At 40.4% G+C, this 25,761-nt stretch overlaps 3 protein-coding genes across 3 annotated transcripts; 1 reads left to right on the forward strand and 2 right to left on the reverse strand.

The window, feature by feature from the left end:
* The first annotated feature begins 1,914 nt into the window (after nt 1-1,914).
* Nucleotides 1,915-8,288, forward strand: LOC110164581 (pepsin A-like). The gene is made up of 9 exons (XM_020929648.2): nt 1,915-1,995; nt 2,101-2,242; nt 2,326-2,446; nt 2,828-2,946; nt 3,389-3,585; nt 6,649-6,765; nt 6,845-6,989; nt 7,184-7,282; nt 8,151-8,288. The coding sequence occupies exons 1-9, from the start codon at nt 1,937-1,939 to the stop codon at nt 8,286-8,288; spliced, it is 1,137 nt and encodes a 378-aa protein (XP_020785307.2). The 5' UTR covers nt 1,915-1,936.
* Nucleotides 8,289-8,545: 257 nt separating this feature from the next.
* Nucleotides 8,546-20,706, reverse strand: LOC110164620 (zinc finger protein 335). The gene is made up of 33 exons (XM_020929700.2): nt 20,371-20,706; nt 19,467-19,660; nt 19,108-19,384; nt 18,950-19,027; nt 17,710-18,822; nt 17,105-17,287; nt 16,876-17,037; nt 16,539-16,794; nt 16,286-16,463; nt 16,110-16,219; nt 16,000-16,018; nt 15,798-15,914; nt 15,653-15,729; nt 15,410-15,570; nt 15,048-15,268; nt 14,876-14,972; nt 14,711-14,799; nt 14,380-14,630; nt 14,205-14,298; nt 13,935-14,132; nt 13,718-13,860; nt 13,119-13,255; nt 12,939-13,033; nt 12,797-12,871; nt 12,633-12,716; nt 12,498-12,560; nt 12,314-12,419; nt 10,841-11,872; nt 10,445-10,750; nt 10,268-10,379; nt 9,670-9,782; nt 9,538-9,596; nt 8,546-9,092 (listed from the first exon to the last, which is right to left on the reverse strand). Exons 2-28 carry the CDS (start codon nt 19,656-19,658, stop codon nt 11,754-11,756), a joined length of 4,695 nt encoding a protein of 1,564 aa, XP_020785359.1. The 5' UTR covers nt 19,659-19,660; nt 20,371-20,706; the 3' UTR covers nt 8,546-9,092; nt 9,538-9,596; nt 9,670-9,782; nt 10,268-10,379; nt 10,445-10,750; nt 10,841-11,753.
* A 413-nt stretch (nt 20,707-21,119) lies between these two features.
* mmp9 (matrix metallopeptidase 9) lies at nt 21,120-25,463 on the reverse strand. The gene is made up of 13 exons (XM_055165713.1): nt 25,233-25,463; nt 24,897-25,135; nt 24,631-24,779; nt 24,429-24,557; nt 24,164-24,337; nt 23,904-24,077; nt 23,641-23,814; nt 23,405-23,560; nt 23,103-23,325; nt 22,885-23,021; nt 22,628-22,778; nt 22,444-22,547; nt 21,120-22,359 (listed from the first exon to the last, which is right to left on the reverse strand). Exons 1-13 carry the CDS (start codon nt 25,368-25,370, stop codon nt 22,229-22,231), a joined length of 2,079 nt encoding a protein of 692 aa, XP_055021688.1. The 5' UTR covers nt 25,371-25,463; the 3' UTR covers nt 21,120-22,228.
* Between the last annotated feature and the right edge of the window lie 298 nt (nt 25,464-25,761).

Genomic DNA, 25,761 nt, shown 5'->3' on the forward strand with positions numbered 1-25,761 from the left:
GATACTGGTATGGCCTGGTATTATTAAAGATGAACTTGTTGGACCTTTTTGGGTTGAAGATGGACTCAAAATGAATTCCAGACCAAGACACTTTCTTCAAGCAGTACAAGAAAAATGCTGCATCTTTCAAAAGGCTGCATGGTTTTTACGTAGGACATTTCTCCATCTCATGCATCTACTCCACTGTGTGGCTAGACAGTCAAGGCCTTAAGATAAAAAAAAATAATAATAATGCCATGGACCCCTTCCTCACCTGACCTTAACCCTATTGAGAACTCTTGGGCCAGTCTTAAATTACGGTGAAGGAAAACAGTACCTCTCTGAACAGCGTCTGAGAGGCTGTGGTTGCTGCTGCACAAAAAGTTGATCATCAACAGACCAAAAAACTCACAGACTTTTTTATTTTTTATTTTTTTTATGTCAGAAATGTTTATTTGTAAATTTTGAGTTGTTTACTATTCTGACAGAGGAAAATAAACAAATGAGAATGGAAAATGTTCATTTAAAAAAAAAAAAAAAATTTTTAAAGTTGAACGTGTATCTGCATAGACATATTTTTATAATGTTAAATGTGCTCCTATCACTTTATTTGAGTTTATGGGAGAGCCTGAAGTTTTGAAAAAAATTTAGGTAATGCTTCTGCCTATTACTTTACATTAGAGCCCAGAAATATGTCTTGGAATCATACTATGTAAGATCATACTATGAGCTGATTGAATGCATATATGTGAATTCAACACTCATTTAGCTTGTGATGTATATCACAAGTTGTTTGAAAAGAATCGGTAATATACATCACAAGTCAAATAGCTTTATTTGTCAAATATCCAATATCAAACCAATTCAACCCCGGTATAGTTAATAGTGCATAAATGAGCTCGTAGGTGCAACAGAGCTGCTCCGGTTGCTCTGTCGTGTGCTGTAGGAGCGGCACTGATGCCTTGTGTTTGTGTTATGACTGTAGCCTCTTACTGTAGTTTTGCTGATGTTGGTAGGGCTGGGTGTGAGCGGGTGGATCAGGTTGTGCCGCTGGGTAAACTTTGAGCTTGGCTGTGCGTTGTGCTCTGATAGATATAGTTCAGCCAATAGTGATCAAAATGACTGCCTGTTTCTGGCATTCCTTATAAATCTATACAGCGCCTCCCCCCCAAAATTATACCAGCCGCCCCTGAGTGTAAGCATTTGTTTCCAGTACAGACAGGACTCTGGGAGAGTAGAGCATATCGAAAAGATCTAATTAATACACACTATATGCTAATTATGAAAGTGTGTACTGTTTTAAAATGTAAAAGTGCTATTAAAAACACAATGCCATGAATTATCTTTGTTAATTCTGTTGCTAAAAAGTAGCAATGGTCCGAGTTTTTAGTTTTTTTCCAGCTGATATTGGTATTCAATATTTGGCTCATTGTTCCAGCCAACTAGTAACACATGGGCACTGACTGATAGGACTGACATAGCTTAGCAATAAAGATCAAATATATTGATATTAGCACTGATGTATTCTCGATATATTGTGTATATTATAGCATAAAATAATTAATAATTAATTTAATATGTGTATTAACTATAAAATGTGTTCCTCTGAGGTTCACATTAGAGTAAAGTTTCCTTATCAGATTAAACAAACACTCTCAAAGTCAGGTGAACACACTGTAACTGTAACCATCTTAAGCTTTCATACACCTACAATGAATGAATGTGTATTTCCGTTAAATTACTGCCAAAACAATATCACTTGTTTAACAAGGTTTGATAAGATATAGATAAGCACTTATGTTTTACTGTATCACCTAGTTTTAATCTCCAGCTGATTTCATATCAAACTGGAATGAGACCTCAGTGTAGATACAACCTTGGTGTGTTGAATATAAGAGGCGAAAGCTGTGGTTCTTACTTCACTCACCTGAGTCCAACATTGAAGTCTCCCAACACGATGAAGTGCCTAGGGATCGTCCTCCTGGCCCTCGTGGCTCTTTCCGAATGCCTCCACAGGTCAGTATCTTACTGAGAGACTGTATGACACAATCTTTATCTAGTTTTAGATGTATTTGTTAATCCATCACTAGTGCAATAAATTGTTGTCGTTTTTATGATTAGAATGCCACTGATAAAGGGGAAGACTGCCCGTGAGCGTCTGATGGAGAAGGGTAAATGGGATGAATACAGGCGAAAGCATCCGTACAACCCAATGGTCAAGTTCCTGCTAACTGGAGTTGAGTCAATGACCAATGATGCAGATGTGAGTGCAGTTCATATATATATTTCACAGCAGCAGTTTGTGGTATCATCTGTTATAATACTTTTAATACTGGCTCTGTACAGCTGTCCTACTACGGTGTTGTCTCCATCGGCACCCCGCCCCAGTCCTTCATCGTTATCTTTGACACTGGCTCCTCCAATCTGTGGGTCCCATCTATTTATTGCACCACCAGCAAAGCCTGCCGTATGTACTACCTCTATAGCACACATTTGGAAAATGATATAACAAGTCAAATGTTTGCAAAGTAATGGTGACACACTGATAGGAAATTTCATTGATTCCTGTGACTAAGCAAAGGCTCACAGAAAGAAACATGCTGAAAATCAAATTTATTAGCATATCTAATGTTAAGGTCTCACACTACTACTAATAGGATTTGGGCAATATGACGATAAAATGATTTGTGTCCCAATCCTCCCATTGGTCTACTCTGTCAAACAAAAAAGATTTTTTTTTTTTTTGCCATTTTTTCCATATCTCCCAACCCTTACTGCTGACTGTATAATTAGAATAGTTTACTGTAGACTTAAATGGTCTCCTTTTGCTCCTCTTTTACTGATGCAGTGAATCACAACCTATTCAACCCCTCTCTGTCGTCCACCTTCGTTTGGGGAAGCCAGTCTCTGTCCATCCAGTACGGCACTGGGAGTATGACTGGATATTTGGGCAGCGATGTGGTTGAGGTAACTCTACCCACAGGAGGGACTAGTAAATTACATTTCTCCTATAATTTTAGGCTAGGGATAGGCTTGTAATTTGAATTGCACATTTGATTCAAGTATTGAATCAAGTATTGCATACTCATTTGGGTATTCAAGCAACATTGTGTGCCATTCAGTAGATTACTAATGATTATTATTATTAAATCAAAGTAGACATTATATCAGTTGCTACTTTATTATCCAAAATTACACATTATAGAAAGCGGACAGAAAATGGTTTCATTTAGATTTTCTGAGGTCTAGTTCTAATTATTGATTTTTGACTTCCCTAAGTTCTTCTACAACTACTGAAACTTCTACTACAACTACTATGATTATTACTTCTAATGAATACTTATCCTCATACCTTATAACAAACTTGATGTCATGAAACATTGATGTCTAATTCACTTGTTTACCTAAGGTTGGCGGCATCACCGTGAGTAATCAGGTGTTTGGGCTGAGTCACACTGAGGCAGAGTTTATGGCTGAGATGACTGCAGACGGTATCCTGGGCCTGGCCTTCCAGTCCATTGCCGCCGACAATGTGGTGCCGGTGTTCAAGAACATGGTGGCACAGGGTCTGCTGGGACAGCCTCTGTTCTCTGTCTATCTGAGCAGGTAACATGATGACCGATTCAAAATTCTAAATTTCTTTTTTTTTTTTATATTAATAATTTTATTTATTATAATAATATTATAATAATATTAGTAATTTAAGTGTTGCAACAATGCCACCCCAAATCTAGTTTGAGGAAATTAACCTCAGTATAAAAGCAAACAGGTAAGTATATCAAAGGCAAGTGCCATGTTCCATAATTTACAGTCTTTATTATAAATCAAAGCAAAGTAGTATAGACTAGATAATTTGTTTATCAACACAGCGGATGCACGCGCAGCCTGAGAGTAGAAAGTGCCACTGTCTGTGCAGTTAACATGAAGCATGACATGAAGTAGCAATGCTAGCTAGCGATGTTGTCAGCACACAGTTTATCACTGTGTGATAAAATAAGTTATGATGCTAAATTAACATTAGTGAACAGGATATGTCTTAATGGCCCAAATGCATTAAATGCAGGTGAGAAGAAATGGCTCAAACTTTATTAGTCGGACATGCACTCATACCTGATTAATACAACCAGCCTAGTCCCCGGGAAAGCCTAAAATGTGCTGAAATCCTCCAAGACACTGGCATGACACCAGACAGGACAGTGGCTCTTTCTGCAAGAGACATGCACAATAGAGCACAAAGTGACGTCTGATAATCCCTTGATGGATGTGACTCTAATCGCATCTTTGATGTCACTTTGTTGATCGGTTGAACATAATGGAAGGCTGCAATGACATCTTTTTTCTATCATGAAGTTAGACGAATTATACACAAATCGGTAATTTATAAAAGGAAACAAAATTAAAATTAAAAATAAATAAAAATACAGTGACATCTAAATGAAGAAAACTGGGCCATTTTCTCAGTTTTCCCAGATTTTGTCAGTTCCTATCTCCAACTGAGCCCAAAGGAAGTTGTTTCCAAATGTCTTCTGATTTTGTGATGTGTGAATAGCACCCATTGGGTCTATGGACACAATAAGCAAAATAGTAGGAAAAAAAGAAAATACTAAGCAAAGCAACAAAGCTGGGATTCACAGGGGGGTATTCCATCCAAGTGACTTAGCAAATCCAGATTTACTGAAATCCTGAGCTGAATCTAGCTCCATCTTTAGCTTAAGTCTCAAGTCATTCCATGATAGAAATAAGCCTGTGCCTAACCAAAGCCAATTCAGGCCTGGAGTTTAAGCTGCACTTTGTGCATGATTCTGGGAAGGCCAGAGCAATGGAGAAATGACATCATGGAAAATGGGCCAAAAATTTTATGTTATTTATGTTCTGACTAAATGAGAGAAGAGCCACAGCGTGCAACCTCAGAGTTTGATTTGGGCTACGGAACCTTTCCGATCATTCTGATCTGAGGAGCGAGAGGAAAGACATGACTCCCCCCTCCTCTCCTGTTCACTCCCCTTCCTCTCCCAGTCACTCAGTGGATAGAGATGAGGCTGGCTGCAGAGTACGGAGCCTGGTGAATAATACTTATACTATAATAATACTGAATGAAGTTGCCTGACCCCATCCTGATGCCGTTAGTAAATGTGGAGCTTAAGTTTGCCTCGCATAAATGTAAAACTTTAAGTAAGTAAGTAAGTCTTTATTTATATAGCGCTTTTCACAGACATTTTCTGTCCCCAAAGACGCTTTACAGAGCATTATTCAGCATTATTCATTCAGCATTCATTCATTCACTCTAAACCCTGGTGATGGTAAGCTACTATTGTAGCCACAGCTGCCCTGGGGCACACTGACAGAAGCGCTGCAAAACTGTAACAGACCTCTTCACATGTACCCTAACAAGAAATGATAAAATTCCCACAAAGCTGTTTGTAGTGCGTAGAGGAGCAGCAGCTCTACTCCGAGCTCCTCCTTTGTGGCTGAGCTCCTAACTCTGTCTCTAAGGGAGAACCAGCCACCCTGTGAAGGAAACCTATTTCGGTGGCTTATAGCCGTGATCTTGTCCTTTCGGTCATTACCCAAAACTCATGACCATAGGTGAGGGTAAGAATGCAGATTGAGCGGTAAATCGAAAGCTTTACCTTTTGACTCAGCTCCCTCTTCACCACAATGGCTCGATACAGCGACCGCGTCACTGCCAACGCTTCCCCGATCTGCCTGTCAATCTCACGCTCCATCCTCCCCTCACTTCTGAACAAGACCCTGAGATACTTGAACTCCATTCCATTTGAGGCAGAGACCCACCTCTCATACCTGGGCAAGGTGGGCTGAGCTCCTAACCCACCTTCCTTGCCCTCCCACCTGGGCCATGTAGGCGTTGAAGTCCCCCAGTAGAACAACAGAGTCCCTGGTCGGTGCATTGTCTAGTACCCCTCTCAGGGACACCAAGAAGGCTGAGTATTCTGCATTGCTTTTTGGCCCATAGACTGAAAGACTTGTCCCCGACTCAAAGGCACAGGGATGCGACCCTCTCATTCACTGGGGTGAACTCCGGAGAGTCCAGCCCCTCTCAAGGACTACTATATCTAGTTCGTAACGCTCAACCTCCCGCACAAGCTTAGGCTCCTTTCCCCCCAGCGAGGTGACATTCCATGTCCCCTGAACCAGTTTCAAAGTATGCAGATCCGGTCCCAGGCCTTCGACTGCCACCCAGATCTCTTTGCACCGGACCCTTATGGATCCTCCTATGGGTGGTGGATAGATGGGAGGATGACCCCACGTCACTCGTGGGCTGTCCCTGGCCCCCGTGGAGGGAGATCCGACCACTGCAGGTCTGGTTCAGGGTGGGGCCCGGTGATGCCATTCCAGGTGACATAACTGGCCACGTTCTTAGGGCTTCTGAACTGCTCTTAATCTGACCTGTCCCCCAGGACCGTTTGCCTTGGGTGACCCCACCAGGGGCATAAAGACCCAGACAACATAGCTCCTGGGATCACTCCGGCACTCGGTTCAAGGAGGGGTGAATACAGGATGACGCAGGAAAACTCAAACATGCATGAGTCAACATTCATGAAATACAACTGAGTATGGTAATGATATGGGGAAACTGTTATAAAATGGTTAAAAGCTCAAGTTGATTTGACATAATATGTTCCAATGTCTCACACTTTTCACTTGTAGCAATGACCAGAAGGGCAGTGAGGTGATCTTTGGAGGAATTGATGTCAGCTACTACACTGGGTCAATCTACTGGATCCCCCTGAGCTCTGCTACTTACTGGCAGATTAACATGGACAGGTACCCAATGAAAACCCACCTCTAAAAATGGGCCACTTGATCTCACTAAAATTGTCTTTTTTTTTCTTTTTTTTTTAAGTGTGACCATTAATGGACAAATTGTAGCCTGTGCCGGGGGCTGCCAGGCCATCATCGACACTGGCACCTCCCTCATCGTCGGACCAAACACAGACATCAACAACATCAACTCCTGGCTCGGAGCATCACTCAACCAGTATGGAGAGGTGAGTCATCCCATTATACCGGAACGCTAGCCACAATTTTTCATCATTTTCCTGGACCCAAAGTAAGCAACATCTCTACTCTGATGTCAAAAGTTTCAAATGAGAATAACTAATAGGACCTGGTAACTTGAGGTGGAGTTGGAAAGTCTATGAAAGGTCTTTCATACAGAGATCTTCTGTGCTTCATTTTATAGGCTGTGGTGAACTGCCAGAACATCCAGAGCTTGCCTGATGTTACTTTCACTCTGAATGGAATCTCCTTCTCTGTCCCCGCCTCTGGCTACATCACTCAAGTAAAAACACTGAACAATTATGAACTCATCTTAACTACACAAAAAGAGCCAGGTTTAAATAATATGAGTTTTCATGGGCTTTTTAGACCTGCTATATGTCTGGGTTATTCTTGGTTAAATCCTAGTTTAGACTTGGATTTAAGATGAATTACCTCTGGTTTAGAACTTGTTTTGACTTGATCTGATTTTGATTTGATTAAGTCTTGGTTCAGTAGAATGCCATTACTAGTTTGTTTCAACTTATTCTACTTCTACTCTGTGATCTGTCTCACCAACCTGGCCTGTTTGTCTCTATGGTGATTGTTAAATTTAATGCCATATTGTGAAAACAAATGCAAAACCATCTCCATGGAGACAAGCAGGTTGCTGACTGTCTATCACAAAAGTTACATGATGCACCTTTAAAACTATAATCAGAATTTGTTGTATTCATTTCACAGGGACAATTATTTCAATACAACTTTGCCATGAGAACTTTGCTTTAAAAACTCACTGTTAAACTGGGGTGTCCAAAAGTTTTGTCACTGAGGCCCACATATAAACATGCATCAAACAGACTGCGATAAATAAGATGACAAAGTGAATCATTCAAAATGTTGCATTTCATGTAGGTTTGACTGAGCCACCACACTTTTTAAAAAGTTATGTCAGTATCACGTCACAGTGTAGGTTATTTAGGCATTATATTATAGTAGCATTATTCAAAAATTGAAGTAAAAAGCCTACTATTTTGGATCATTTGGGACAATTCACAGGAAGCATAAGCCCCAGCAAAAATGGGTCATAGTTTGAGTACCTCTGTTTTTAATGTATGAATATTGTAGTCACTAGAAAAAAAAATATTGATTTTTATTACGCCTTTGTACAGAGCTACAGTAGCTGCTACACTGGTTTTGGTCAAGGCGGAACTGAACCACTCTGGATCCTGGGAGATGTCTTCATCAGGGAATACTACGCCATCTTTGACATCCAGAACCAGTACATTGGATTGGCCCAGGCTGTGTAATCTGTTGTAGACTCACGAAAGTGGACTGCACATTGCAAATTACATCAAATAAAAGCATTGCAAAAAGACAGTTCTCTGTTTGAATGTGGGGGAAGATACTAGAGGAACATCTTTAGAAATCCTTTATCTTGTGTTGAAATGTCACACAATAATATGTCGAGCCCAGTCTGGTCCTAGGAGACACCCGCCTCTCACTTCAGATTCATAATGCTTCTCTATCAGATTTAGGTGTAAAGAAAGACCAAGAATAGACTATATCTTTTGGCTTTGGAGAACAGCTCCCAGAGTGTCCAGAAGCTGAAAAAAGAGATGAGCCAAAAACTTTATTTATTTATTTTTAAAAAAAAAAAGAAACGTACTGGGCAGACAGGGATTTCACATTCATAAAAGCACATGAATGATCTGCAGCTGGTTGGACAAAATATAAATTCTCACTATTTCAAGACCAGGGCCTAAACTGATTGGACTAAACATGATCTGAACAAAAACAGAATACAACAGAGAAAAGTAGGATTAGATGAGGCTCCAACTAAAAGAGCACTAAATCAATTGTCATTCTACCACAAAATGTTCCTGTTGCTGTTCTAGCCCCGGCCTATTTTAAACCCACTGATCCAGAGGCAATGAAAAATTACCATTAAGTCATGGATGTCGATGGACTGCCAATGTAGAGTACTCCACATTGCCAGCATGCTGCGGAGCACGGTGACCTTGTATTTTTGGCGCCCTCAGATTTTCATATATTTGTGTAGGATTTTGGTGAGCTTGAAAATCCACTGTTGTGTAAATGATTGCACTGATTTCCTGAAACAGATTGAATGTCGTCAGTTGAGATGGACAATTATCAATATCAAAGATGCAAATATCAATATTGGCCAATATGGGAGATTTAGTTTTAAATAAAATTGATACTTGTCAACTATAGTATCAGTTGTGTCCTGCAAACTAGGGAGTTAAAATTGATATAAAGGAGCTAGGAAGTTAAAGATGTGGTGATATCATAAAAAACACTAAATTATATCAAATATATACAGTAACATGAACTTTGTGGGTCCTGCAATGGAAAATATTAATTAATTAAAATATTAATAACATCAGCAGATATTGGTCATTAGTAACAGTAAGATAAAAAATCTACAATATATTTTAAATGCACTATTTCTAACTGTCAGATAATATTTTGAACCATAAATAGGCCAATACATAGTAGCACATGGGTTTTTGGTCAGATGATGGTGACCACACTCACCACATGATCCTGTTTCACTGAGGCTATGTCTGTCGGAGGTGAGTCAGCATGTTTTGTGTCTACAAAAATCACAGGAAGGAAGTTAAATTATTTTGTGACAATCTTCAAACTATGTGTATACATTGTGCTTACTGGACTGTTTCTGTTTTGCCTTCACGCAGCAGAAAACCAAAGCAGTCAGTGACGAGATACAAATCACTGCTGCCATAGAGACAGCAGCAGGGAGAGGGACACTCCAGGGATCTCTGCAAAGTTTTAGCACCAAATTATTAACTGTGGTCAATATTATACATTCATTTATTCATACAAAGGTTGGCATGTATAAACCAAAATTGTCTTGCACAAGTTATGTGCAATTCCAATGCAACTTTTTAGCAGCTGGTTTGATTTCAGTGTATTTTTCTCTTAAATTAATGGGCAATATTTGAATTGCTCTTTTTTACTGTGACTGGCTTAATAAAGGTGCACAATGTAACTTGTCCCAATGTCTCACTTTGTGGCATTAAACGCATCCATCATGCATTTATTCAGCAAGTGTTTTTATTGCTAAAAATACATCAAAATCTCCCAGTATCCAGGGAAGATAACGGATAACTTGCCCTTATTGCCTCCCCAAACATTGTGTTTGATAACAAGCAGCAACAATGTTTGATAACAAGCAGCAAACAAGTTTGATAACAAACAGCAATGTTATATTTGGCACCTTAAAATAAATGTATTTACTAAATACCTAAGAGTATCACTCATGTCTTGTTCCAGGACAGCTTCAGTTGGCTCCCGGTCAGTAGAGATGCCATGAGATTTAGTGGTGGGTTTATGGGATAACAGATGATCAGAAGTATCTAACAACATATCCAAACATTTAGCAAATGAATCAATAGTTTAAACAAAGAAATAACAATCTTACCTTTCACTTCCACATAATAGTCTGAGTAGATTGGGGTCCCCATGACAGTGCACCTGTAAAATCCCTGATCACTGAAATGTGCATTTGAAATAGTGAACTGGAGCCATCCATCGCCTTGGTTCTGGGTCACTCTGCCTCTTAAAAAATCGCACACGTATCCATTACTGTTCAGAAGTAAGTAGCACCCTCCTGGATATAACTTACAGCACGATTTGAAGTATGAGTTGTAAAATGGAGGAAAAGACAATCTCAACAAAATGTTTGGGGACTCCTCAATGCTCTGTTGTCCGTGTGCATAAGAAATGCCTACAATAAAAGTAAAATACGAGATACAAAATTATAATACCAACATGGTACTTTTAAGAATTGTTAAAACATAGCCTGCAATACACTCACTCAGTAAAAGAACAACAACAAAGGCAAACTTCATCTTGAATCGGCTACTTCTGTTTTTCAGTCTCATCTGCTATGCCTTTAGTGTGCTGAGGTTTGAGGCCCCTCCTAAAAACACAAGTTCAGAGGGGAAATATATTCTGCAGAAATAATCATGTATAAATATCATGCATACACCATAGCATTTATTTTATAGAATATATTTTTCTTTTCTTGATAAGGCATCATGGTAATTTACCCAAGTATTGCAAAACTAAAAACACTAGTATACAACAAATATTTTGGTACGTGTCAAGTACATAAATGGATTGTTAAAACCAACAGCATGGTGACAAGAGGCTGGGACTCTCCCCTTACAGGAAGGTTCTTATTCAGGTTGGGCAATTCTTACAGTACTCCACTTAAGTATAGTGCAGTATACCTCACTGACTCAAGTATTTGCTCTGACAGTTGATGAACAGTACAGCATCATTCAATAATTATAGTCAGTTGTCTATGTAAAATTATTTATTGTCGTCATCTCTGGTTCTTATGACTATGGACTAACTCAAAACATCTTTTCTCCCCTAGAGTAAAAGAAAATGCAAAATGTATGTACATGATAATAAGCAGACACATTTTTTTTCCACAATTAATTAACATAAATACTCTTCTTATAAACATTCCATTTCCTTTCAAAACATTGTCTTGCAAATGAAGTCTTCCGAGGCACATAAACTCTTCATTAATTAAAAACAGATTAAACAGCCCCATGATTAAGAGAAACAGGTGCAACAATCTAAATGTACAAAAGGCGATTTGTATTTCAACCAGTGCAATGCCCCCAGCAGGCGTGGAGGAGACCCTTAAGTTCAGTTTGTAGATGCATATATAACAGGAGATCTCTGCAGCTTTAGTGTTCTAAGTTGTGCGCGGCTCATTCAGAGAAGGTGATGACGTCGTAGTGGATGCCTTGTCGCTGCAGTTGCTCCAGTTGTTCCGGTGTGGCCTCTGTGTAGACCGTTTGCGACTGGGCCATGGCTGCATCTGCAACTGCTGAAATATACATTCAGTTACAATTACCTGTTACCAGTGTGACAATGATTCTGCTTATCTGCAGATAAACCCTGTTTTCTGATACTGTTACATGACACAAATTAAATAATGTAATAATAAAATCTTCAGTTTAATTATTTTTGATGGTAAATAAATTGCAAGTTAAACAAATACAATTAGTTGTTTCTAGAATGTGATACCATCCTCTCAGATGGGGGTAGGAGCTAGTTTTCCCTATTGAATATATGGTATAATTCATAAAGACTATCCAAAAGAAAAATTCATGAATGCCTTTCTGACTTGGCCCTTGAATTCACTATATTTACAATATTACTTGACCATTATCTCCATTAAATATTATAAGCCAAGAGAATACTAAGATGTAATTTGAACCACAATACCGTAACAAGATTTAAGATTTAAGATGCAGACAAATCTCACCTGTGACAGCCGAATGTGCTGCTGCCTCCAACTCTTCAGCACTGACCACCTGCTGCTCCGAGGTGACAGGGAGGTACTGGATTTGACCATTGTGACTCACCGCAATCTAAACCAGAGCCACATCAACAATAATAAGCATTTCTTTATTTACAATACTATAGCAAACAACAATATATTATCCTACCTTCTGCCCTTGCACAAAAGTCCCATCCTGTTCTGAATACTGAATGATCTGTCCATCTGGCATCTGATACACAGAAACAGTTCAAACATAGACACACTGCATAATGACACTTAGAGTAATTTCCCCAAAACAAACCTGGATCTGGTTCCCATCAGCTACCACCACATACTCCTGAGGAATTAAGTGTGAAACTCCGTCTTGTGCAATGATGTATTGAACCTGTTGTTAGGAAAAACAGGAGTTTGTTGTTTTTTAATTTTTGTCAATTTAAAAATGAACCACAAGGTTAAGTTATGTACCTCAGTCACCTGGTTGTCATCAGTGACTAGATGCTGAACTGCCTGGCTGTCAATGGTTATGTATGTGCCTTCCTCCTAAACAAAATAATGTAATAAATATTTTGTATTTGTTGACATTTATTGACATATAAGCTGTATAAACCTGGTCTGATCCAGCCTGTTCCTGGGAAACAATGATATGCTCCTGTCCCAAAGCCTGGAGTCGCTCCGGAGAAATGACTGTCTGACTCTGCAATGCTGTTTACCACACAAGGAGATTGTCATTAGAGAGCATATAAAATAGCTAGATAATATATATTTTAAATCAAACTATTCTTCTTACTTTGGAGAGTGGCCAGGGCTTCCTCGTCACTATTAACTATTATTGTTTGTGAAGTACTGGAGGTGCTCTTACGGGTGTGATTGTCCTGGCTGTGGAGGCGCTCCATATGAAATTTCAAATGACCGTTACGTTTGAACCTGGGACCCAAAAAAAAAAAATTAACTACTCAAACAACTGTACTTTCAAACCAGTTTGGGGAGACTATATAAAAATGTAATGAATGAAAAATGAATGAAAGACAATTTCTCATGATTTTTGTGAGTTCACAAATCCTTGAGAATCTGTGTTATTCAATTCTGGTTGAAGCATTTACTTGTGATAGGTTGTGCAGAAACTGACCAATCACAGAGCAGAACTGTGGTTTGTGATGAAGCCAGCGTCAAGCGAACCAAAACTAACAGGGTGACACTGACAGGTATTCTTCAACCTGTTTTAGTAGATATACTGATTCTTTTCTCTATGAAAAACATCCAGAGGGAAGCACATTGTGCATTTGTGGATCAGTAAGATGCATGTGCTTTTCTCTCAGTCATTTAACTGATTTAATTAAAGTTTGATTTTTTTGGCTTGTTACGCTGTTATGAAGCTTCGATACTTACCTTTGCCCACATTGGCTGCAAGAAAACGGCTTCTCATTGGTATGAGTCATTATGTGTCTCCTTAGGTCTTTTTTGTTCTTGGAGGCAAAGCTGCAGCTTGGACATTTGTGAGGACGCAAGTAAGAATGCAGCTCCATGTGACTCTGAAATTATCAACATAAAAAAGAAATGAAATAACTGCCAAACAAACTGTCAAAAAACTAAGTATAAACCATACCTTGACCTCAAGCCAGGAGGCTGATGTAAAGTCACAATCAGCACATTTAAATGTGTTGGGGTCTATGTGTGCCCTCTTGTGGTTCTCCATGTCAGAACGCCCCTGGAAGGACTCCATGCAAATGCGACAGGAAAACCTTTTAGTGTTGGGACCTGGTGAGCTCACAGCTGAAGGGGAGGCTGGGGCATCACTGCTCAGCTGACAGCAGATAAAAAAAATTGGTTAGCTTTAGAATTTACAGTGAATCCTAACAGCAATACAATACAATACCTCAACTTGTTGCAAAACACCTTCAGGCAGAGCTGCAGTAAGGTAGAACTTTTCACTTTTAGCATTGTCTTGGGATGAAGTCTTCTCATTAACACTTAAAGAATATGATTTACAGTTAATGGCAAAATAAAACAAATTTTCCATTTTACACATTCAATGGTTAAATCTGACTGACCCAGTACTGTGGATGTCCTCTGTTGATTGCTCCACAACATTGTAGTCTTCACTCTCATAGTCCCCAATGGTGATCTGAGTGATTTCTTCAGACTGGGGGGTAGTTTCTTCATAGGCCTCCTGTAGCACGGTTTCACCATTCTCAGACACATGAACAGTGACGATCTTTGGTGCTGAACCAGAGGCTGCCCCTGGAGCTGAAGTAACTGTCCACGTACCCTTTTCTTTACCATCAGGATTTAACACAGCAACCTACAAAAATGGCCAGTATTGCTCCTAAATATGGTCTCTCGTAAATGTAAAATGCTACCTCCGGCTAATGTTTAATTTACCTGTAAAGAGTTTCCTACTAGTTCTCGAGCATTACTCATGTTCAGCAGCAGGTCAAGAGCATTCTGAGCTGAAAGGTCCCCAGATTCACCTAAAAAAGAAGGTGCGTTAATCATAGTTAGAAAACCAATATTACACATATTTTATTTTATTTTTTTTAAACAAACCTTGCTCATAGATAATAGTGTTTCCTAAAGCATCTTGGGTAACAGCAGCATTTTCCATGCCTTGTATTGCTTGCAGAGTTGATGGATCTACTGCAACCTTAAAATTTGTAGTAATATGTAATTAATAATAGGATTTATATATAGTGTTGCTTTATGCATAAAACAGACTTACAATAGTATTTTGCAGGCCCTGTATGTTCTCATGCTGTTGTTTGAGCTCCTCAATCTGCTGCAGAGTAAAGAAGGGTTTGCGTCGTTTCTGGGCGGGCTCCTCGGGGTGAGCCTGGGACCACTCCTCAAACGCATCAGGGTGCCGACACTGTACATGCAAACGGAGGTTCTTTCTGTGCTTGGTCATGAAGTGACACATGCTGCAAGAGAAAGGCTTCTCCCCTAAAGAAATATGACACAAAGTCTGTTAACATACACTTGAACCAAGCTTTTAAAACCTTTATTTTGATTATTCATTTGTTTCATCAGCTACTAATATAAAAACTGTTTTGCACACAATAGGCATTTCCCCCATACGTTCACCTGTGTGTTTGATAGCCATGTGAGAGACAAGAAACTCCTCTTTAGCTGTGGCATATTTGCAGTAGTCACATTTGAAGGGTCTATCATTGGTGTGGGACAACTGATGGTTAAGAAGCAGCTTCTTGTTGTCACAGGTGTAGTCACAAAACTCACATTTGAATCTGAAAACAGGCATATGGTTAGGTAAACTATGTGAAAAAGTAAAGCAAGATAAAAATAAATAAATAAAATAAAATTCCTTACTTGTTCTCTCCAAGACTTTGGATGTGCGTCAGAAGGTGCATCTTAAATGTGTAACGTTTCTTAAAAGATTTCCCACACTAAAAAGAAAATGTATTATTAAATTATTATTGGAAATTATAAGTTAAGTAAAATCTTAAACACAAACCTTGTCACACATGTGAGGCTTCTCGGAGCTGTGCGTCTTCATGTGCTGGGTCAGTCTCTTTTGCAGTGGATAAACTTTGTGACAAATAGGGCAGGGGAACTCTGATGTTTTTGAACCCTGTTAAAGTGTGATTTTTAATAAACATTTCCAAATTTAGAAGCAACAATGTTTCAGACCCTGGATGAAAACATAATATCATTACCGTATCTGGTTTCTTTTTTCTGTAAAAAAAAAAAAAAAAGAACAAAAAAAAAATTAGTGCCCAAATGTCCAGCACAAAATGTAATAATGTATTGTCACAGAAGTACTTACACTTTTCTGTGGACAGCTGCGTGCCGAAGCACATCCTTCTTGTAGACACTTGTATAATCACACTCGTCACACTTGAAGGGCTTTGTACCTTCATGATTAAACATGTGTTCCTGCAACATTCAAGTGTTACACAGTGTAGAAAAAGTTCACAATATCTCAGGAAAGTAATGGCAGACCTTTAGAGATGTCCACCGTTTGCAGTGGTAGTTGCATTGGAGGCATTTGAACAGTTCAGGATCATTGCCTTCATGGGACTCTACATGGAATCTCAAATCTTCTTGAGTGAGGAACCGTGAGCCACAAATCCAGCAGTTGTGGGGTCTTTGCAGTGGTTTCAAGGATTTGTAGTATCGACTAAAGGAAAACAGAAACAGTGATGTTGTAAGAGCTCCATAAATTCAGATTTAAAACAATAACTTTTAAACTCACTTGCGATTAATATATTTCTTGTATTTTTTTCGCAGGAAGTGTTTTGAGGGGCGTCCTCGTTTCTTTGGAAGGAATTCCTCCCCAGGCTGAGAGATGGAGGAAGGATCTTTGTTCTCAGAGTCCGACTGGCTTATGGCCATTTCTGCTGCATCTTCTGTAATCAGCTCAGCAGGTCCAGTGTCCACACCAGAGGAGCTAGCCTCTTCAGGTGGACTTGTGTCCGTATGTCTTGACATATTAACAATACTGTCTGCTTCTGGAATAAATTACAGAAAATAATGAAAAAAAAACCCAACCGAAATATATATTTAGGTGTAATGGTTATAAGAAATCAAACCTTTACTATTAGATCCTTCCTCCGGTGGAGTATACTTTCGTGGTCGTCCCACTTTGCGTTTGGGACGGCCCTCAGAGAAGGATTTTGGTTGTGCAGGCTTTTTAAGAAGAGCAGGTGGTCTTCCTTTGCAGTCTTCATCAACTGGGTTATAGTCACTATCCTCTGAAAGACAAATGTGATTTGTACATGCACATGTGTCACATTTGGCAGCTCTGTGAGATCAAACTACCTTCAGAATCATCGATGGCACCAGCATCCACAATGTCGTCATCCTCCTCCTCTGCAGGCTGGACCTGAGCTGCCTGCTCCTGCTTCGCCTTAATTTGCTCCACTCGCTCCAGCTCAGCCTGACGTCGGGCCAATGTTTCACTCTTTGAGGGTCGCCCACGTTTACGCTTCTTTGGCATATCTCCTTTACATCAAATATAACAACACAACATTTATTATGAAGTCATTATTTCATGTTTATAATGATTATTTCATGTTTCTAACAACTACTTCTATTTATATTATATATTTGATATATTCATTGTTATATTTATTATCATTAAGCTTGATTATCTTAAAACACAACAGAGTATGTTACTATTATAATTATTTAATAACTAACTCCCCACACAGTGGTCTTAAGTTACTTTAGTAGCCAAAGTTATTAAGCTTACTGACAGAACTGTGGCTGCAAGTCTGTACTGTCCTCTTTGACTACTATGCTCTTCTCATTTGGACACCACATTATTTAAGTGTCTGTCCCAAGAAGCCAAAGAGACAGCTAAGATTTAACAACCTTCTCTTAAATGACGACATTGTCAACCTAAATTTTTTGAAAACTTTTACCTGCATTATTGAAGTGCTTGTCCCGCATGTGGTTAATGAGTGTATTTCTGGATGTACTTTTGTATGGACACATTTTGCATTTAAACTGTTGTACAATCACCACTTCCATCATGTCTTCCAGATTAAGCGGCTGGTACCCTGAACCCTGTGCCATTGTGGGTGTATCCATTTGCTGGGGTATCCCAGCTCCATGCTCCTGTTCTTGGGTGTCCTGAGGTCCTCCTTGACTATATGAGCACTGAGGGGTGGGTTCAGGCTCTGAATGAGGGGTGTATGTGCAGCTGCTGCTGATATAAGGCCCAGACTGGCTCTCACTGCATTCAAGTGCCTCAGGAAGGCCACGGGAGCCGGCCGTGTCGGCCACAGGATGGTCTGAGGAGGAGCTCTCTTCAGCATACAGAGAAGCCTCTGGGTCATTGCTGTTCTCTGTATAACCAGAGTGCTGTGGTGGCTGCTGGGAGTGCTGGGGCTGGTCAGGGCCATCCATTTGCTCATCATCATCATCATCGTCATCATCATCATCGTCATCATCATCTCGAGCCTGGTACTGAGAACATCCGGGCTGCTCAGAGTCCACACACCCCACGCCATATTCAGCTCCATACTGCCGACTGGATGGAGCCTTGTGGTCTGCACTGCTGTCAATGTAACTGCGCAAATGAGTTTGATCCTGATAACCCCCACTACACTCCACCACATAGTGACTATGGCTGGTGGGGTTTGAGTCAGCTCCACTGCATTCTACATATCCAGGCAGGTCCTGGTCACTGTTATCTCCACTGTAGTCAGGGAAACCAGACTGAGAGCGGGTCTGGTCTGGCTCCTGACCTGAACACCCCACGTAAGAAGAGGAGGACTCTCCAGTCTGATCAGGGCCATCTGTGCTGCACTCTATGTACAAGGAGGGGTGGGAGTGCCCCGGTTGGTCCGGTTGACTGCTGCTGTCCTCTGGGTAGCTTGAGGGTCCCGGCTGGTCGTCTGGCTGGTCTGGTTCCAGGTTTCGCTGCAGGTCTCTCTGATCCAAACATGTGGATGTAGGGCCTTCACTGAGAGCTTCTATGGCTATGCGACCTGATAAGGCAGATGATGACATCTGGGCTGCCACAGGAGCACCTGATTCATTCACAAGCATAAAACAATTATGAATAATAAAATAGACAGTAATTCATAACTAATCAATGCCATGTCTAAAGTCAATAACAGTGGGCAAAGGTTTTCTGGAAAAGACCAAAGTTCACACCATCATCTGGTCCTTGTAAAATTAAATACTGTGTTGTTTCTGCAGCACCATCTTCAGCACTGGTGACAGCGATGCAGCCTAAAAGTAAAAAGAATAAACTCTACATGTTGCTGAAAAATAAAGCACCACAGATGAATAAAGTTATTTTATCCTTATACCATTCACAATGTCAGGGCCAATAGTGGACTCAATGATCTTGTCGATGGCAGAGCCCAAGTCCGATGAGGTAGAAGCAGTGGAGTCTGAAACCATCATGGCTCCATCTGGGACAGCACTGGAGTGGACCACGACCTGGGCCGACTCAGACACCAGCACAGATTGAGTGACTGTGGACACACTGGACACACTGGTGGACTGGGCGACCGACGAGGAGTCTGGGAGGTGCACTGACGACACACGGGCATCTGTACTGGAACTTGTCTCTGGTATAAACACCTTCACAAACAATAATAAATTAACTCCTCAGAATCACAAACATGGTGCAATACTTTTGACTCCCTATGAATCAGTTTCTTACCTCAAGCCCCTCTGAGCTCTGGCCCACATGGCAGTCAGACTCTGGGGCAGGTGTGTGGGAGGCAGCAGCATCACTGCTGTCTGCAGACATGGCCTCTGATGACTCCATGCCCATGCCACTCTCAGAGGGCTCCTCCATCCCAGACGGTCCAGCATCACTACTACTCTCCACCTCATTCTCCTCTGAATCCATCACTGACAGAAACACCAAACCTTATCATTACAATTAATATTTACTGTTCTTTATACTTATGTAGCAGACGTACCATTATGTATTGGCTTAGATCACCTGAAAAACATTTAAAGTTGTCCCTAGTATTATAACTTTATGGAGCATAATGATACGGTTTTGTGTTTCTTAATTTGTACAATGAAAGATACATTGTTAATGGGAAAGTCTCTTTCGGGCATTAACCACATAACATGTGGCCAAGTGTTCACACAACACAACCAACTGAAAACAGTACAATGGAAAATTGGTTTGTTGTTTTGTCCTTCGTGCCAGGACGAGGCTAGAGGTGTTTGATCCATGGCTAAAATGCTGAACGGATGGTTGTTGTTAGCTTTTAAGCTAGCTGTTGGCATCTTTGTTGTTTGCTACGGGTACACGGGCAGAAACCGTACAACCCAAGACCAACACGATTTGGATTTAGGAGCTTGTTCAGTGTTGTTAACCGTAACCACATCAACACCAAGTGTGCTTCGAGAAGGGGCCTAGCTGCCCTTCACCCTGCCTGCTCCGTGTCGCCATTTTACACGGCTCCGTTTTCCACTCAGGCAATCTGTGAGTTCTACTGGGGACCTCAAGGGCCCGAGCGAGCTAACAGACCGCCCAAATACCGCCCCTGAAGAAAACTATTCACTGTTCTCTCCAGGGCACAAGATGCACTGTTCTTTTATCTTACCGTGTATATAAAGCTCGGGCGATCCTTTACGCGGAAGGTTGAAATTCGGCGGTTGTCTGTATAAGAAAATACTTGCTTCTTTCTAGTCGGGCGCCATGAGTATCCCCTAGCTTCCTGTGCGTGTAGCCGGATCTTATTTATGATTTTGTGTTTACATCGATCTACTGTGGTTTATATATGAATCGGTTTAAGCAGAGAACTCCGAGGGACATTTCTATAAACTTAGATCCTTGATCCGATTGTTAAAATAATTTTAATTGAAATTCAAACACACCGAAAGGACTATTGTTTTTAGTGGAAGGAGAATGACGCAATTGTTTGCGGAGTAATACTGTTTGGGCTACTCCTCGCTGCAGGAGAACTCCGATCTGATACCTGTCAATGAAAAAAAAAAAATAACACGCTGATCAGTCTAATATCTCTCTTAGTCGGGTACACTGCAAACAGAAAGGTTAGCTTCATTGTGCACAATATCCAGTTTCATACAAGACCATCCATATCGCAGAAAGTATCCATTATATATTGCTATTTTTATGGTATTAGGAAAACCCATGGCCCCGTGCCCCCTGGTTACACAGTTTTTGCATGAAAGCTTGTATACAAACTGACTATCAAGCCCACTCATTTAAAGCCTTCCTTGACGGATTTGGACAGTTGATTTATTTTAAGGTCTTTCCACCAGTAGCCCAGTCAAGTTAAGATTGTAATTGAGATTATTTGATAGATGCCATTTGTTTCTAATTCCTCTATAAGTTTAACTTGTAAAAAGCTTTATTATTTAGACAGTTAAATATTACAATTCACGAACAATGAATAATACAGAATGTTCACTTTTCACGTGTCAAAAAGCATATTATATTTGACAAGTAAAAAAGATAGTATAACAACACCCATGTGTTCTAGCACAAAAATAATTACCACAACCAAGAAGGAGGTGAGACCAACGAGACCAACAGGGCTACCGAAGAACTAACTTATAGTTAGTCGAGGTAAAAACACTTGCCTAACATGAGCAGCATACGTTACACATATTCATAACCCACATATATTAACCTAAAAGACAATACAGAAGAAAAAAAAAAAAAATCCTATGTTCTGGGAAAAAGCCTGTGCTCAGGCTGCTCTTAAATACAGAGAAGACTGAATAAACTCTCGGTTTATGTAGTAGACAAGCCTTTTGTAAAATATAGAGTAATATTGACAAATTTCACAGCGGGTCTTTGACCAACAGAGGTCGCCATGTTCAAGTGAATATAAAAGATAATGTTTCATAGTTCATTTACTTGCTTAAAATGTTTATGTCTTTTACCAGATACACTCTATATTAAATAAAAGTGTCAGTCTGCTTCATTCCTTAAATGTTTATTGCAATGAAACATTTCATTTAAAAAAAAAAAAAAATCTATTTTATAAATACATTTGAAGGAGACACACATTGTCATCCAGTGCAAGTAACAGGCAGTCTGCCAGAAATACACAAACAAACAAACACAAGATGAAAGACAAAATAAAATTAATAATCTTTTCCAGTTATAAATATTAACACTGTTTCAATACTGTTTAGTCTGATCCCGTCAGACATTCTTAGTCAATCTGGACATGACCAGAAATATAAATATAAATTAGGATTTTAGATTGTACTTTTTGCAGCCATATCCAATGACTTCACAGATGGATGGGAGTATTTGTAGAACTGAAACTCTGCTTCTTGTTCCAGTTCTAGTTTTGGCCACTAGGGGTGTTCATATCCCACAGGGCACACATGTCTTCAGATGGTTATATAAATTGCATCACAATCTCATAGTCTTCTACACATTGATGAGAAAGGCTTTGCTCCACAGTGATGACAATAGATGTTTTAAGCCCCCCAGTATTGTCTTGAGGGGTCTGGACACTGGAGCAGATCATACTTCACGTAACCAACACGGTCTACCTGTCTCCTTGAGTTCATGCGCCAGTAGAAACTTTGGCGACAGAAATAGAAATGACCTAAGAGAAAAATAAAACAAAGTTGTAATTTATAAATGAAAAAAATATATATAATCATCATTTGGCGAAAGGGCAACAATGTACCTTTGTAGAGGAAAACATCATGTGCGTCATTGGGAACACCACCAAACACTGAGTCTATGTAGCGTGGGTATCCTTTGTCAATCTTCTGGGACTTAACATCAAGCCTGGAGCATATAGCAGACCATAACGCTTAATATATTTACTCATTTTGAGATTGGGTGCCATATAATTAGTGCTGTCTCACCTCCAGAAGTTCTCTCCACTGAAAAGCAGGACTTTCCCTTTTCCCCTCTGCAGAGCACCCTCAACCTTCTGCACACTGTTGGGGAGACCAAGTTTCTCCACACTTCGGGGGCCATGGGCATCCTTCCCGGTGTACACCCAGAACTGTGAACCTACAAAGAAATACACATTTTTAAAGTAATTCTTCTGAAAACCTTGAGATATTATTTATTTATAAGTGATTATCTGTGCTATAAGATATTTATTTTTATTGTTTACCAGAGAAGAAGTAGATTTTCTTGGTTAGTATGTCCTCAAAGGCAGAATCAATTGAAGCTGGCAGTTTTGGCCATCTCTCTGAGATAAGAAACGGTCCTGTGAGCTTTCCTCGTTTACTTGACATTTTCCAGTAATGTCTGCAAAGAAATACATTTGTGTTTTATATGTTTTGTAATATAATATAGCATGTAGGAAAAGGTAAGTAGAAGGTTTCTTACCCATTGCTGAAGAAATGCAGGTCCTCTTCAATCACAGTAATGGTGTCAAACTTGTCGAGTTTGCATGCGTCCAGTGTAGGATCCACAGTGGGAGTGGTAGTGGTAAATGTAGGCTCTGTGGGCTCGTCTGTGCCCTCTGTCTCATCTGTTTCGTCTGTGTCGGGGTAGTCTGTGGTGGTGGGAGTTGGCTGGGGAGTGGTAGGTTCTGGGCCTGTTCTACCACCTGGGGAAGAAGCAATACACTTTGAGTTAAATAGAGTGTGACAAGTTGTATTTGGATTTGTATGTTTTCTAGAGCATACCGTAGAGATACTGTATGCCTTCAATGTCATCTTCGTGCAGTGAGAAGTCCTCCATGTAGCTGTACATGGGGAACATGAGCGCCTCCCTGATGTTGGAGTGATCCAGACCAAGAGCATGTCCAAATTCATGAGCTGCCACAAGGAACAAGCTGTAACCTGTAACACATTGAAATAAAAGTATATAAATACATTTTCAGTATACTGCACTACAAAGATGTATTTTTGAAAAACCTTACCCTGATCTGGACAGAAGCCCCATTTATTGTCCTGGTCATAGCTGGCTGTGGTAGCGCACCACAGCTTACCATCAGAGCGTCCCTCACTTGTGCAGGAGTCGTACTCTTTCCCCAAAAACACAAACGGGAAGTGGCATGACTCTCCTTCAGCATTTCCGCCTGTTACAGCGGTGTCTGCCAAAACAAAAACATATCAACATAAGCAACAAAACAACTGTGGCAGCACCCAACTGTGTTTATTGATTGTGGTTTCCGAGGCTCACCGCGATTGGGACAGAAGCCATATTTCTTGTCCTTGTCAAAGTTGTCAGTGGTTGCACACCAGCGGTAGTCATCATTGCGCCCCTCTGTGGTACAACTGTTGTACTCTTTTCCCAAAAAGATAAAGGGGAAGACACACTCTTTCCCATCTGAATTTCCTCCAATTGTATACAGCACTGTCAAACAAAATAGTTTAACTGAAAATTAGCATCTGAAAAAATCCACATGAGCTCTAAAACAGTGTAACAGAAGTTAGACTCACGTTCACTTGGGCAAAAGCCATATTTCTTGTCCTTGTCATAGTCAGCTGTGGTGCCGCACCAGGGAAGATTGTCTGTTCGGCCCTCAGTGGTACAAGTGGTGTAGGATTTGCCCTCAAATATGAAGGGAAAATGGCACAAGGCACCATTGGCATTCCCATAACTTGTCTTTACAACTAGAATGAAAACATTTGTAAATGTAGTTACTGAAAGCAAAAAGTCTTTGGAGACCTCTCTTTTTAAACTGGATGTCTTTGACTCACTCACCTGCCCCTTTCCCCAGAGTCCAGTGCTCATCATCATCAAAGTGTGCGTCTCCCTGCATGCCTTCACCCGGAGGATAAGCATGAGCCAGCAGGCCGTCTTTTCCATCAAAGGGGTATGGGTCTCCATGGTCTGTGCAATAACAGCCCCACAGTTACACTTCTCCAAAGAAGAGAGAATATGCTTTCTCATGGTAAACACTCACCCTTTTTCCCAAATGAGATCATGATATCTGCTGTTCCGTCAAAGAGCCGTGTAAAGCTCAGGGGGGTCACTGCGCTCCAAACTTTAAAGGCTCGGGCAAAAGCATCGTCGATCAGAGAGCTTTCCATGTCTGGGGAATAGTTCAGGATCCTGGGGTAAACAAGAGGAGATAATTTACTTAATTTATACTATTTTCATTGATATACACTGTGCAATAATGATCAGCTATTAAGAGCTATTATTATATGTATGCTGTATAATACTGGCCTGTAAGTGATGTCATGATGATCCCATTTCAGATCCCCATCAAAGGTCTTGTAGTTGGCGACATCAGGGACTCCACAGCGAGGTCTCTTCATGGCATCCAGGGTGGCCGTGTCCAGCTCTCCTGTCTCCTCCAAACCCATCTGTCTTTGCATGCGCTTCAGAGCTTTGGACGTGGACACTATGGACTGAAAACCACTGCGCTGCACCGACTCCATGTAGCCAAATCTCTTCAGGTAATTCTGGAGAAGGACATATAATTAGTTAACATATAACAATAATATGAATAAACAAAAGTTAACATTATATTTATCTACACAAACTATATACTTTACTCACCTCTGCCATCTCCGTATCTGTCACGTTTTTGACAATGTCTCCAGGGAAGGTCACAAAGACAGACTTGAGAGGAAGGCTCCATCCATTCTGCAGACAGACTCCCAATAGCACACACACAGCGAAAGCACGGCACCTCATGATGAGAGGTATAGGTCAGTACTAAATGTTCAAAACCAAGATCTTCTGTGTTCAACTGTCTCCTGGGTTTGTTGTTGTTCTGTTTGAAATGGGGCTGTGGATCTTGTATTTATACCACCCAACATGTTAGTCACTTCACACCGCCTCCCTCAAACCTCAGCCCTCCCTCTACTTCTGATTGTTTACACTTGCTCAAAAATGGGGGAATTTCCAAAGTATCCACACTTGGCTTTATCAGATAGTTGAGTGTCACTGTTGGTCTAGCTTAATTTCAGTCACACAGGAAACTGCATTTGTTTGACCGTACATGGTAAATTATTGTGGCCACTTGAATGACACAATTTGCATTTTTAACCCAGTTCTCTGCAATGTTTCTTAGAAAATAATTTGT

Source organism: Boleophthalmus pectinirostris, unplaced genomic scaffold (assembly GCF_026225935.1).
Source record: "Boleophthalmus pectinirostris isolate CB_2022bp ecotype Guang Dong unplaced genomic scaffold, ASM2622593v1 HiC_scaffold_8, whole genome shotgun sequence".
Classification (NCBI taxonomy): domain Eukaryota; kingdom Metazoa; phylum Chordata; class Actinopteri; order Gobiiformes; family Gobiidae; genus Boleophthalmus; species Boleophthalmus pectinirostris.

Coding starts and splice junctions, on each gene's coding strand:
- LOC110164620 (XM_020929700.2), bottom strand. CDS start 19,658: ATGGATTCAGAGGAGAATGAGGTGGAGAGTAGTAGTGATGCTGGACCG. Junction 19,385..19,466: donor AGAGCTCAGAGGGGCTTGAG/GTAAGAAACTGA, acceptor TTGTTTGTGAAG/GTGTTTATACCAGAGACAAG. Junction 12,872..12,938: donor AACAGGCTGGATCAGACCAG/GTTTATACAGCT, acceptor TATTTTGTTTAG/GAGGAAGGCACATACATAAC.
- LOC110164581 (XM_020929648.2), top strand. CDS start 1,937: ATGAAGTGCCTAGGGATCGTCCTCCTGGCCCTCGTGGCTCTTTCCGAA. Junction 1,996..2,100: donor CTTTCCGAATGCCTCCACAG/GTCAGTATCTTA, acceptor TTTTATGATTAG/AATGCCACTGATAAAGGGGA. Junction 6,990..7,183: donor CACTCAACCAGTATGGAGAG/GTGAGTCATCCC, acceptor TTCATTTTATAG/GCTGTGGTGAACTGCCAGAA.
- mmp9 (XM_055165713.1), bottom strand. CDS start 25,370: ATGAGGTGCCGTGCTTTCGCTGTGTGTGTGCTATTGGGAGTCTGTCTG. Junction 24,558..24,630: donor GATCTCATTTGGGAAAAAGG/GTGAGTGTTTAC, acceptor GTTATTGCACAG/ACCATGGAGACCCATACCCC. Junction 22,360..22,443: donor TGATGTTTTCCTCTACAAAG/GTACATTGTTGC, acceptor TTTTTCTCTTAG/GTCATTTCTATTTCTGTCGC.